The 14,955-nt window shown below is 39.8% G+C and overlaps 2 protein-coding genes across 3 annotated transcripts in view; one reads left to right on the top strand and one right to left on the bottom strand.

The window, feature by feature from the left end:
• Positions 1-14,955, top strand: part of fbxo10 (F-box protein 10) — a 115,804-nt gene that overhangs the window by 5,554 nt on the left and 95,295 nt on the right. Inside the window, exon 2 of the mRNA XM_073024100.1 lies at positions 8,542-9,132. Coding sequence (XP_072880201.1) covers positions 8,548-9,132 — 585 coding nt within the window. The 5' untranslated portion in view covers positions 8,542-8,547. The remainder of the gene's footprint in view (positions 1-8,541; positions 9,133-14,955) is intronic.
• Positions 1-14,955, bottom strand: part of LOC140713724 (thymosin beta-10) — a 452,521-nt gene that overhangs the window by 413,711 nt on the left and 23,855 nt on the right. The window lies entirely within an intron of this gene.

Genomic DNA, 14,955 nt, shown 5'->3' with positions numbered 1-14,955 from the left:
TAAGGGCTCGAACATGGCCTTTTTTTCATTGCTACCATCAAGGAGGAGATACAGGAGCCTGAAGAGACACACGCACACACACAGAGCGTTTCAGGAACACTTCTTCCTCTCTTCCATCAGATTTCTCAATGGACGAGGAACCCATGAACACTCTCAATATTCTTTCCCTCTCTTTTTGCACGACTTACTTAATTTTCTTTTTTATGTATGTACTTACTGTAATTTATAGTTTTTATTATTATTAATTACAATAATAATAGTCCACAAAACAACAAATTTAATGACATGCCAGTGATATGAAACCCGATTCTGATTCTAACATTTATTCTAGGCCATTTTTTTCATTAGTGACATGTAATTGTTCAGCAAAATAATCTAAAATACAGGTTTCCCCTGCTATTCGAAGGTAGAGCGTTCCTATGAAATGGTTCGTAAGCCAGAATATCGTAAAGTGAAGAAGCAATTACTATTTACTTATATAGGAAAAATCTGTGAGCGTTGGCAGACCCAAAAAATAACCTACCAAATCATTCCAAATAACACATAAAACCTAAAATAACAGTAACATGTAGTAAAAGCAGGAATGATCTGATAAATACACAGCCTATATAATGTAGGAATACTTTTCTACAATTATTGTAGCACTGTCCACCGCAGTGAAAATCTCACGCAAGCGCTCTCGGCAGCTCTCTGGGCAGAAACACTCGGCGCAAGTGCTCCCGGCAGAGGCACTCTTTCCAGTAACCTTTAAGATATGAAGCTACCAATAACACATAAAAATACACAGCCTATATAAAGTAGAAATAATGTATGTACAGTGTAGTTTCACTTACCGGAATCGGGAAGACAGTGAGCACACTGATGATGGTGTCGGCTGAGTCGGAGGTTGGGATGGTGGGAGACTGGGATGTCATCTCTTCGTTGTCTGTTTCTATCAGGGCAGGCAGGTCACCACCTTCTATGTCTGCCTGCCTCGATGTTGAAGGTTGAGTTTCGTCGTCTGCTGTGGCTGATGTAGAAGGCTTGAAAAATAACAGTATGCTTGACTGCTTAGCCTCGTGCATTTTTCTGTCATACAGTTCTCTGTAAGCACTCAAACCATCCTGCAAATATGCCCTAAACCTACAGACCCTTTCAAAATTAAGGTCATACTTTTCTGCAATCGTTGCAGCGTTGTCAATCGCAGAGAAAATCTCACGCAGTTGCTTCCCGTTCAGTTCCTGGACGACTTCACTTTCGGGCCATTTGCTACTGTGTTCGGCTTCAATTGTTATCTTTTCCTCTTCATCGGCTCTTCGTCTCTCAGTTCTTGGTCATGGGATGCCAAAACCTCTTCAACATCATCTTCGTCAACTTCCATAAACCCTTAGCCAAACTCACCATCTCCTTACTTTGTTCACCATGATCAAAACGCTTAATTATGTCTAGTTTTACGCTAGGTGTAACACCCTTACACGCTCTTTTAGGCTTTTCCAATACCTTAGAACTCATCTTGTTAACGGATGCACAAAATAAATCGACATAAAGCACAGATGCTCACACACACGTGTTTAAGCAATGCTGGCTAGAATGCATTTCCGGGGGAAGAACTTGCCTTTTTTCGTAACAGTGAAAACACCTTCTGTTAGCGAAAACAAGTAACTAATGTAGGTCTTTTGTAACAGTGAGGAGTCGTAAAGTGAATGTTCGATAAACGGGGGACACCTGTATCTGTTTTCAAAGTTTGAAATATGTATATGCCACAGTATTCTACCCTGAGATTTATTTTCTTGCAGGCATTCACAGCAGAAGAAAGAAATACAATATAATCAATGAAAAACTAATTTTGCATGTAGGATGAACATTCTTAGCTGCATCTCAGTACCGCTCAGGGTATCTCAGAATCTCATATGTATGTTGTGACATAATATGGTAATTATATAATAAATTCACTTTTATGGTGACATAAGTACTTGGATAGGTAATTTGAACTTTTTTGAACTCCTCTCATACTGTGCATTGTATCTGAATTAACAAATTTGTTAACTAGTAGTAGAAGAGCTGCCATTATATTGTTAATACACGTTGGTAAAGCCCAAGTTATGGCCTTTAAATTCCCACCATGAGATTTGTTCCCCTGCCAGCATTTACCTTGCAAGTATTTGAGACTGAACCAGATCATTCAGGTTTGCTGCATATGTGCTGTAGATGTGCTTCTGACTAGATAGCACTAAAACCTGTGAAGTTCTCTGGATCTAGTATCTATATCTGAGGGTTGTGAAGTACACTGAGTGGCCACTTTTTTAGGTCCACCTGTATGATAAGGTTATGGTGAGTTGGGGTTGCTGTGGCTCCGTGGCTTGAAGGGCTGACTCCACGCTGTATCACTAAATAAAATAAAATTATAAATAAAGGTGTTCAGTTGTTGTTCTGACCAGAATGGGGAAGAAATGACTGGCTGTGGAATTGGTGCCAGGTAGGATGGTTTGAGTATCTCAGAGACTGCTGGGATGTTCACATACACAACAGTCTCGCAAGTTTACAGAAGATGGTGCAAAAAACAAAGATAAAACACCCAGTGGGTGGCAGTTCTGATTGGGCAAAAATACCTTGTTAATAAGGGGTTAGAGGAGAATGGCCAGACTGGTTCAAGCTGACAAGAAGGCACCAGTAACTCAATAATTACGCATTACAACAGTGGTGTGCAGGAGGGCATCTCTGAACGCACAACATGTCAAACCTTGAAGTGGATGGGCTACAGTAGCAGAAGACCACAAACATACACTCTGTGGCTACTTTATTAGGTACAGGAGGTAACTAATAAAGTGCCCACTGAGTATAGATTCATTGATTGCTGCAGGAGTGGGGAAAATGCTCAAAATATTATTAGGGATGTGGTAACAGGACATTTAGAAAATCATCATTAAGTATTGTTTGGGGGGGGGGGTTATTGGAAGTATATAGTGATTGAAAAGCAGTAATTTTTGAGGGTGCAATTAGTGGGCAGGTAGGAGGAACCAGGGAATTTGTGTAACTGAACTTTGAGAATGTTTTTGATAAGCTCCTACACAAAAAGTGGTTACACAAATCCAAAGGTCATGAGATTGAGAGTGAGGTCTTATGGTCAGTAGAGGATTGGATCAAACTTTTAAACCAAAGTAAATAATTTTCAAGTTTGTGGCTGTTGATTGCAGAGTTAAACAATGAGTACAGGGGCCTGGGTTACCCACAGTCTTCAAATGAAAGGAAAAGGTAGCATGCTTCCAAATGTGATTTGAAAGTAATATTTGAGGAAAATGGAAAGGGTATAAAAAATATAGAAAGATGGGTTAAAAGAGAGAGGAAGGGATTTTGGATGGTGTACAGTGAGGGGAAATGTGAGATTCATTTTGGCAGGAAGAAGGAAAAACAGAATTTAAATATTTAGGAACTAATAAATACTGGTCTATTGAGTGATTTGGGTGTAGTGGTATAGAAAATATGTAAAGTTAAAATGTAGATGCATCAACAAGTTTGGTTTAAATCTCTGGTTTAATTAGAGAGTGAAAAGCATTGCTGCATCATATGGAGTCTCAGCAAGACCACATTTGAAAAATATGTTCTGTTTTAGTGTCCGTTTCAAAGGAAGGTTCACTAAATACCAGGTTTTTCTGAATGAGGAATGATTGAAAAGTGGCTGCTTAACAGTGAACGGTGAAGTGCATAAAATTCTTAAACTGCTCGATAGTTAACAGTATACATGGAGAAGCTGTTGCCTTTAATGGGAAAGCCAAATACTGGAGCATACGTTTCCCTTTTTTTTCTAAGCCCAAGGGCTGTGGATGCTTAATTCTTAAATATAACCAAAGGTAAGATTAATAAATGCTAGACACTTAAAGAATCAGATTATGAAGATTGGGTGGAAAAGTGAAGTTGCACTCACAAATTGGCAATAACGTTAAATAGTGAATAAGCCAGCAGTAATGTGAATTAGTATTTTTGGCTCTGTTATCTGTGCAAAACCCAAGGTTGATTCTTCACCCTTGAACATCGCTTGACACCACCTGCCTCATCTTAATTGTTACCAAAACTTTCATTCATTCCTTCAATACCTTTATAAGACTAAGACTGGCCAACACTCCAGGCTAACCTTAATCCTCCATGCAGTAATCAGGAACTCAATAAAAAATTCTGCTGCTTCTGTTGCATTAAGTTTTGTTCAGCCACTACCAGTGTGCTTACTGATATGCACTGGCTCCTGGTTAAGCAACACTTTCACTTAAAATTCTGATCCTTTTTTCATCAGCCTCCTGTCTCACCCATATCCTTTTCTCTGCAACCTCTCCTAGGCCTGCAAAGCTCTGCGTTCTCTGCACTCCTCCATCTCCATTTCTAGATCCCAGTACACGTCCTGTTAAAATTACTCTGCCATTGACGGTCGTGCCCAGGTTAACGATGTTTGAAATTATCATTTCTATCTGTCCACCCTGTCCAGTCTTGCGAAAGCATAATTTCCAGGAATGATGGTGGGGGGAGGGGAAAATCACAAGTTCTCTGACGCAATTCCCAAATGAATAATCCAAGCTATCTTTAACCATTTTTGTTCAGTTACTGTTGAATAGTTTGCCCTTTTATATAATGCCTTTTCAGACCAATAAAAGATTTCTGTACTGCAAGGATCTTATCAGGCTATTTACAAGAGGGTAAATATCAACATAGATTTTGTATTTACATACTCTTCCTGCTCCTACTTTAGGTGGAAGGTTAGATGAGCAGCCAGTTGTCCTCTCAACCAGTAAAACAATATGCATTTTGCAGGGCTTTTAACTGACATGATAGGAAGTTTACAAGTACAGTTTGTTGCAGAAATATTAGCAAGCCAAACTTGACACCAAAGAATAAGAAAGATTCAGAAGTTATAAGAAGTGTTTTAACCAAGATGTACAGTGAGAAAGTCAAAGCCTGAGGCCAGGAACCTAATGGTTGGGCTGCAATTGGTGGCGTGAAAGGAATCAAGGATGCTTATTAAGCTGGAATTGGAAGAATTTTCAGTTGATGTAGGTCAAATATGATGGCAGAATATAGTACAGTTTCCCCCCACTATCCAAAGGTAGAGTGTTCCTATGAAACCTTTCGTAAGCGGAAATGGCGTAAAGCGAAGAAGCAATTACCATTAATTTATATGGGAAACATTTTTGAGCGTTCCCAGACCCAAAAAATAACCTACCAAATCATACCAAATAGCACATAAAACCTAATTTAACACTAACAAATAGTAAAAGCAGGAATGATATGATAAATACACAGCCTATATAAAGTAGAAATAATCTATGTACAGTGTAGTTTCACTTACCAGAATCGGTGAAGATTGAGCCAAAATCGATTTGTAGAAAAAAAATTGGCATGTACACGCATGTGCACACACCTGCCCACGCAAGGCTTCACGGTCATGGTAGTCTTTCACGGGGTAAACATAAGTTTAAAGCAGGCGTCTTTTTTTGTAAAAGTGAAAATCCTCTTTCGGTTAGCGAAAATGTAGGTCTTTCGTAAAAGTGAAATATCGTAAGGCGAACATTCAGAAAGTGGGGGATACCTGTATTAATGGTAAGACTCTTAGCAGTGTGGAGGATCAGAGGGATCATAGAGTCCGAGTCCATAGGACACTCAAAGCTGCTGCGCAGGTTGACTTTGTGGTTAAGAAGGCATACAGTGCTTTGGCCTTCATCAATCGTGGGATTGAGTTTAGGAGCTGAGAGGTAATGTTGCAGCTATATAGGACCCTGGTCAGACCTCACTTGTGCTCAGTTCTGGTCACCTCACTATAGGAAGGACGTAGAAACCATAGAAAGGGTGCAGAGGAGATTTACAAGGATGTTGCCTGGATTGGGGAGCATGCCTAATGAGAATAGGTTGAGTGAACTCGGCCTTTTCTCCTTGGAGTGACGGAGGATGAGAGGTGACTTGATAGAGGTGTACAAGATAATGAGAGGCATTGATCGTGTGGATAGTCAGAGGCTTTTCCCCGGGGCTGAAATGGCTAGCACGAGAGGGCATAGTTTTAAGGTGCTTGGAAGTAGCTACAGAGGAGATGTCAGGGGTAAGTTTTTTTACGCAGAGAGTGGTGAGTGTGTGGAATGGGCTGCCGGCAACTGTGGTGGAGGCGGAAACAATAGGGTCTTTCAAGAGACTCCTGGACGGCTACATGGAGCTTAGAAAAATAGAGGGCAATGGGTAAAGCCTTGGTAGTTCTAAGGTAGGGACATGTTCGGCACAGCTTTGTGGGCCAAAGGGCCTGTATTGTGCTGTATGTTTTCTATGTTTCTATGTATGCTTGCTGAGTTTACAGAAATCGGGAGGTGTGAAACTAGGGAGAAATTTGAACAGATGTTGTCTGCTTTAAGTTTTAATGATTACTGAAGTAAGTGTTCTTGTAAATGAGCATTGGGGAAGATGGGCAGAAGGCTAGTGGAGTGATGTCATTGTGTGAAATCATAACGTTTTTGGGTTGGGTCCATTAAAACAATCGTGTCAGTAATAATTTAGTGATCCAATGATAGATCGTAGGAACCTAGGATGTTGCAGGAAGGAAATGGATAATAAAGCTTTTGCAGGTAATTATGTGGCTGTACTAGATAGATAACAATGGAAATGGAAATGTTAAAGGAGGTATGGATAATGTCTTTATTAGGCTGCTGACGAATATGGAGGAGTTGTTAATGCACAAATCTTATGTCAGATTAAGTTTCCATAAAAGTAATTTCTGCTGAGGTTGTGAAAAGCACTGTGTAATTCTTTCTGGTGTGGAGTGGTTTGTGTTAAAGTAAGTGCTGTCTAAAAAGAATTGTTTTTGTAAACCTTTTCTGTTGCTCTGGAGCCCAAACTACTAGCTTATACCTCTTAATCACTTTGTGACCCATCTGTTCATGAATTGATCGTTGAATTGGAAATGAGCAAGCAATTCTTCAGGTTTCTTCAGTCAACTATTGCTTGGATACTGGTATCAAGTGAAGCAGATTATATAATTGACACTGAGGCAAAAGTGTGAGTTCTCCTTGCAGGTCCATGTATTATACCAACCCAAGTTAAATTACTTTGGTACTGAATTTGATTAAAGGCAAGATTCTGATCAAGTACTGAAATTCTTCTGACATTGTCTGGCTAATAAAATTAAGCGTGTTTCTGATGCTATGAGGGACAAAGCATGTAAAGAGACACACAATGCAAGTTCAGAGATTTATCTTCTCCATTATCTTGGTCCTGTTTTACCCCTCTGTACCTCCCTCTGCAACTGTATCCTTGACCTTCTCATTGGGAGACCACAGTCCATCTCAGGGGTTCCCAACCTTTTTAATGCCATGGACCCGTACTATTAACCAAGCGGTCCGTGAACCCCAGGTTGGGAACTCCTGGTCAGTCCAGATCAGAAATAACATCCCTCCTTGGTGACAATTGACATAGCTGCACCTCAAGGATGCATGCTTAGCCCTGAGCTGTTCTCTCTCTGTACTCATGACTGTCTGGCTATGCACAGCACAAACGCCATCAATAAATTTGCGGATGATACAACTGTTCTTGGCAGAATGTCAGATGGTTATGAGGGTGTGTACAAGAGTGAGATTGATCAGCTGGTTAAGTGATGTTGCAAAAACAACCTTCCACTCAATGTCAGTAAGACCAAGGAGCTGGTTGAGGACTTGAAGAAGGGGAAATTGGGAGAACGCACACCAATCCTCATCAAAGGGTCTACTGTGGAAAGGGTGAGTGGCTTCAAGTTCCTGGGTGTCAACATCTCTGAAGATCAATCCTGGACTCAACATACTGATAATATGAATAAGGCATACCAGTGGCTATATTTCGTTAGGAGTTTGAAGTGATTTGGTATGTCACCAAAGACTGTAGTAAATTTCTACAATTGTACCATGGAGAACATTTTGACTGGTTGCATTGATCATGGACTATCAAATGCACAGGATTGGGAAAAAAACTGGAAAGGGTTGTAAACAGCCAATTCCATCATGGGCACCAGCCCACCTACCATCAAGGACCTCTTCAATAGACAATGTCTCGAGAAGGCAACATCCATCATTACAAACCCTCACATGGGTAAATATAGAGAGGATATTTCCTCTGTTGGACTCACTGTTTTAAAAAAAACATTTAAGACAGCTAAGGCAAAATATTTCCCTGAGAACCATGAAGTCATTGGCATTATTCAAATAGCAGTGGAAGCGGAGTTCTTGAATATTTTCAACCCAAGTTAAATTCATAACAGGCAAGAGAGTGAATGGTTACCAGAGTTAGAAGAATCTTAGAGATAAGATTACTGTCAAATTAACTGTGATCATATTAAATGGTAGGATTAAGTTCAATGAGCCAAGTGGTCTACCCTTGCCCCTAATTTTAATGTTTGTTAGAAACTTAAATTGTCCTGCAGTTCACATTATGCTGAATTAAAATCTTGATTGCACTTCCAAATAATTTATTGACATTAATGGCATTCTGAAAATAAAGACAGCAGTTGCACCAAAATATTTCCTCCTTCACAGATTTTAATCTTTGCCTAATATTTTCTTTAATTCATAGGTGACGATGGAGATCAGCGGCCTCCCACTGGAGCTGTGGCGCCTGATCCTTGCGTATTTGCCTCTCCCAGATCTGGGTCGCTGCTGTGTGGTGTGCAGGGCTTGGTACGAACTGATAATCAGTCTGGATAATACTCGATGGAAACAGTTGTGTCTTGGATGCAATGACTGCAAACACCCTAACTGGCCAAATCAACCTGATGTTGAACCACATTCTTGGAGGGAAGCATTTAGGCAACATCACTTAGCTTCTAAAATTTGGACCAAAAATGCCCAGGACGTGGAATCTTCTAACTGTTTGCATTTATTTCGGCGGAAGAAGGATAGAAAAACTATATTTGTCGGTCCAACAAGTGAACATCTGAACCTCAGGAGTGCCTTATCTGTTGCCAATGTGTATGATAAGATTTTTGTTTGCCCTGGTGTCTATGAAGAACAGAATGAGGTGATTTTAAAGGTCCCTGTAGAAATAATTGGACTTGGAAAGCTAGGGGATGTGGCACTCCTTGTTAGCTTTGATCAACACTGTCCAACAGCACGGTTGTGCAATTTGGTCCTCATGCCTGCATGGTTCACACCTGTTGTGTACAAGGTGAGCACTTATTCTAAAATGTTTAGCAGGAATGTGGGGGAAATTCTAAATGAAAAATTGCCAAGTTCCATCAGGTACTTTATTTTCTGTAGTTGCATGATACAGTAACAATAGAGTTGATCCAGATAGATGAAGGAAATTATCAAGGTGTTGGAACTTCAGAAATCATACCATGACATAACCTGTGTTTCAGATGTTTGATTTGTCATGGATTAAGCAAGGTTTATGTATCTGTTATAAAAATAACTCTTTCACCTCATAAAAACATGTCTTAAAAACTCAATTAATCCTGGGGTACCTTGTGATGCTGTGAACAATTGCCATAGTCTGCTTAATGCAATGCAGTTCACTCTCCCATGGCTAGTCAAAAATGAATGATAAAGGTAGAGCTGTGGATGTTGTCTACACAGATTTTTGTAAGCTGTTTGACGGAGTCCCTCATGGTAAGCTCATGTTGAAGATTAGGATGCAGGGGATCCACATTTTCTTGGCTTTTGGATTCAGAATTGGCATGTCTGAAGACAAAGTAGTAGATGATGGAACTTATTCTGGCTGTAGGTCTGTGACTGTTGATGTTCTACAGGAATCTGTACTGGGACCTCTTTTTTATTATCTATATTAAAGATGGATGAAAATGCGTGGGTGGGTGGGTTAGTAAGTTGGCAGACAGTACATAGATTGGTGTTTTCCATAGTGTAGAAGATTGCCAAAGGACACAACAGGAAATAGATAATTACAGATAGGGGCAGAGAAATGGCAGCTTATGTTTAATTGGCCAAATTGAGGTATTCCTCTCTGGGCAATCAAATTTAAAGGAATCCTTAACAGTGTTCATGTACAGAGGGAGCTTAAGATTGATGTCCATAGCTACCTAAAAGTGGCATCACAGGCTGGTAAGGTGGTACAGGAGGCATATAGCCTGCTCTCTTAGTCGAGGCATTGAATTCAAGAGTTGAGAAGTTGCATTGCAGCTTTATAAAACACTGGATTAAGCTTCATCTGGTGTATTGCATTTCAGTTCTGGTCACTATTATAGGGAAACTGTGGAGGAAATGGAAAGGGTGCAGGAGAGGTTTACCAGGATACTCCCTGAATGAGAGGGTACGTGCAATGTGTGTGGAGATGTTAGAAAAACTTGGATTGTTTTCCCTCTGGTGCAGCAAAGGCTGATGGGAGACTAGATGGAAGTTTATAAAATTGAGTGGCATAAATAGATGGTCAGTATCTCTTCTGCAGGGTTGAAATTTCTAATACTAGAGGGCATGCATTTAAGGTGAGGGGTTAAGTTCAAAGGAGATGTGTGGGCAAGTATTTTTTTTAAATAAACAGAGTAGTGGGTGCCTGGAATGTGTGGTAGTTGAGGCCAGTACAAGAGAGACATTCAATAGGCTCTTAGATCTGCACAAATATATACAGTGAATGGAGGAATTTGGATATTATGTCAGCAGAAGGGATGAGTTTAGTTAGGTATTTAATTAAACTAATTTAATTAGTTTGACTAGGTTCCAGTGCTGTGCTGTGCCCTGCATCAGCTATCCTGTGTGCTTGACTCAGCTTGCCAGCTGATCAGTCTGGCTTTTCCTACTGGAAGTTGGATGGAGATAGAAAAATAGTGTTTTAGCCAGCAGATGTAAAATTTGCCCGATCAATTTTGGGTGGGCTTGTAGCTAGGTCTGAGAAGCTGCTATAAACAAAATATGATGACTAATCCTTAGAAAGTTTCTTGTAGGAGAGATCTTTTATTTATATTAAAAGCAGATAATGATGGAATTAATTATACTGCACACCAGGCTACATCTGTGGAAAGAGCAAAGCTGATATTTAGCTAATGTTTTACCTGAAACATAAAGTCTTTTTCTCATCTCACAGATGTGGCCTGAGTATTTCTAGCATTTTTTGGTTTTAGCTTTACAGCATTTTTTTTATTTATACTATTTTTTAGAAATAGTTGATAATCACTTGGCAGGAGGGAGATCTATTAAAAGATGGTCGTTCAAATTCTACAAAGGATCTGCTGTCTGACCTTAATGCAAACTAGCAACTATGGGTCTATTAATATGTCACTATTCATTGTCTTTTCTTTTGCTGAACCACATCCAGTTTTTGGCAACATAGATTTTGTGTGGCTTACTAAGGGTACTGATTTTAACAAGCAATTTACTTGGGCCTTGCTGCTCTATAAATCTTGAAGGGTTGAGAGCAAGTTTGCACACAGTAAATGCCAGAGATATGTTGTCGCTGTTTGATAGAAAGCAGTTGCCCCCGAAGATCAATGGCATAAACCCTAACAGCATTTTAACTTTATATTGGGGATATATTGTCAAGCTGGTTTAAGGCAGCAACCTCATTTTCTTTTCATTTTCTTAACACTTAGCTGAACTTCAGCATGTGGTTAACCTTTTGCATATAGTTTTGTTTAATTGCATTTGTCCAGTATACCAGAAATTTGCAGATTTTGAAGATTTTGCTTGAGCTGTTCCTGTATTTTATTTTATTGAAATATTAAGGTAGTTAGATCAAAGGGAATTGAGATGTAGATCTTTGATAGACTCAGTGATGGAAAAGGCTTGAGTAGTCTCTTGGCCTTTTGCTCCAGCTTTCCAAAACTATTTGGTAGTCTTTTTGCCCAGACACTCAGTTTACCTACCGTATATCTTATTGCACTCACAGTGGTCCTCATTACAACATGCCCTCCTGCCCAGTATACAGCATCAGCTAACTTGGGGACCTTAAATTTTGTTCCCTCCTCCAAGTCATTAATGTAAATTGTAAACAATTGAGGGCCAAGAACGTATTTCTGGGTGCTCCAATAATCACATAACCCCCTGCCCAAAATGGATCAATTTATTTCAATTCCTTGTTTCTATGTGACAGCCAGTTTTCAATCCTTGCTAATACACTTAAATATGTGCAGGAACAGGAACACTTGGGAGGTACATTCACAAAGGGGAAAAGCTAGAGTAGTTAGAGCAAGTGGGCAAATGCACATGAGAGGAATACAAAGCTAACTAGCACCTAAGGGACTCCAGCTGCTAAGATACGTGAGCTCCATGCTTTAACTGACAATTATGTTGCTATCTCTCAGGAAAAATGGTCAAAAGGCAAGCAGGTCTGTCAACTTAGTAAACTGAATTTTAAGTGAAGATAAGGAGTGGGAGAGTGAAAAGAAGATTGCTTTGCACTGTTAATCAAGAAATACATTATTTCATTATTAAAGTAGGATATTGTAGAAGGCTTTTCAAATAAGGTCAAATGGATAAAGGTTAGAAACAAAAAGGTGTTCCCTTTTTGCTGGGAGTGTATTTACAGATCACCTAACAATCTACAACGGACAGGAACAGATGTGACCAGAACTCCATAAATTTTAAAATGTTTATGAAAAAAAATGGGGATAGACCAGGAATAAATGTTTTTAAGTTGTGTAAGGGGATGGGGGAGAGGCTATTTTCCAGGAGCTGACAAATGTTAGATTAAGAGTATCTGCTTACAAGTAACTGTACATCTCCACAGGGAAAGCAGTCAAAGGAGAATTAACAAAGGAATTCCTGTAAACGTGAAACCAAGGATAGCACGCAGGGAAATCATGAATTTTGAGGATTTATTAAAGGAAAAAAAGGAAGCATATGGCAGATATAGCAAAAGAAGGGGGAGATTTTGTCAAGTATAAAATATATAGGAATATACATAAGAAATAAATTAGGAAGGCAACGAGGGGTTACAAAATATCATTGGTAGATTGAGTTAAGGAAAGTCTAAGGCATTTTGTAAGGATATAAAGAACAAAAGAATGTAGGGAGATGATTAGGGCCCATTGAGAATGTGGTTCTAAGGTACATGTAAGTTTCAAAATAATCACTTTTCATTGGTATTCATGTGGGAAAGAGGCTTGATAGCTGGAGAATTCTGCAAAGGAAAAGGTGAAATTCTAGTGCAAGTCTCTATTTTTTTTTCAAAAAGGAGATATTTAGTACCTTTGCAATCTTAAAGGAGGATTAAAGCCCAGGGTGGATGAAATTTGTCCTCGGCTGCTACAGGAGACAAGGGAAAAGATTACCGGGGCTTCGTTTGGGGTTCTGAACACTTTGTAGGCCAGAAATAAGGTTCCAGATGACTGGAGGACAGAAAGGGCAGCAGGAGTAAAACCTGGGAATTTCAGACCTGCAAGACTAATATTAACAATCAGGAAAAGTTCTCACATGGAAGTCTGGTCCAATAGCAAGGGCCCATGGGATCCAGGGCAGTTTGGTAAACTTCCATGCAATAGGAGATAGTGGGTGCTGTTAGAGGGATAATTTTGTGTTTGGATGTCTGCACCTAGTGGTATACCACAGAGGCTGGTATTGGGTTCCTTTCTGTTGTAATATGTGACTGGTTTGGATATGGATATAGATTGCATGAGAAGTAGCACATTTGCAGATTGATGGTGTTAGGTAGCAGGAGTGATATCAAAGTGTTCAATAAAATGGAATACTAAGAAATGGTGGATGGACTTTAATCTGGATAAATGTGAAATGTGCACTTTGGCAGTTCTAATGACTTTAGGACATCCACCATGAAGTCCTTGGGTGTATCAGGGTACAGAGTAGGGATTCCCACCCTGGGGTCCACAGACTCCTCAGTTAATGGTAGAGGTCCATGGCATAAAACAAGTTGGGTACCCCTGGTATAGAGGAACTTCGATGTGCAAGTCCAGGAAACCTGGAAGTTAACAATCCAGGTGTATAATGTAATTAAGATTATATTATACAGAATGTTATTGTTGTATATGTGACAGATAGATTCTAGTATTTGCCTTCCTGCTTTTTGAAAAGGGAACTATAATGGCTGATAATTAAATTTCTGCTACCCTCCTAGAATGTAACAAATGTTGAAAAATTCAGCCATTATCTCTTAAGCCACCTCCTTTAAAACCCCAGGTGCAAGTCATTGAATTCAAGAGAATTGTTCACCTTTTAGCCCCGTGAGTTTCTCTAATGCTTTATCCCTTATGAGTGGTAATTTTACAAGTTGCTGCATGACCCTTGAAATTAGCACAGTTGTTATCTTAGGTGTGAATATTTACATTGTTTTGCACGTGTTCACTCACAGTGGAAGACAACACGTAACATACACCTGCCCACTTACCTCTTCCCTTACCTCCATTCAGGGTTCCAAACAGTCCTTCCAGATGAGGCAGAATTTCACCTGCAGATCTGTTGAGGTCATCTACTGTGTCTGGTGCTCCCAATGCAACCTTGGTAAAACCAAACATAAATTGGGGGGACCATTTTGTCAAGCACCTCCACTCCTTCTGCTAAGAACAGAATTTCCCAGTGGCCAAACATTTTAATTCCTATCCCCAATCCCATTCCAACATATCAGACCACGGCTGCCTCTTTGGCCACAATGAGGCTTGGCACACCTTTGGGTTTTGGTGAGGGTCGCATAACCTTATGAAGGTGTGGGCTTTAAAGATCAGATTGCAGGCCCCAATAGACATTCAGTACAAGGGTGTTTATTGTGTGCCAAAGATGTGCCCAACGCCAGCCCCCTAGACCTGAGTCGACATAGTAATGGTAAAGGTGGAAAACTTTAGAAGTGCAAAAAATAGCAAAATGACAAAAAGGGAAAATATAGATATATATATATATATATATACACCATAAGACATTTAGGACTATAGCTCAAAACCCTCATTCTGAAGTAATACACCTCTCCTTCCTCACTTACACCAAAATGAACCTTTAAGGATTTCCTGACTAGAGGAGAGAAGGGGTAGTCCATTCTTTGGAATGGGGGGCCTGAACAGTTACACAAAACACAGGAATTCACATCTTTCTTCAC

The sequence above is a fragment of the Hemitrygon akajei genome, chromosome 2 (genome assembly GCF_048418815.1).
Source record: "Hemitrygon akajei chromosome 2, sHemAka1.3, whole genome shotgun sequence".
NCBI classification, from domain to species: domain Eukaryota; kingdom Metazoa; phylum Chordata; class Chondrichthyes; order Myliobatiformes; family Dasyatidae; genus Hemitrygon; species Hemitrygon akajei.
Note: the sequence above shows the minus strand (reverse complement) of the source record. Positions and strands in the feature narration are given on the sequence as shown.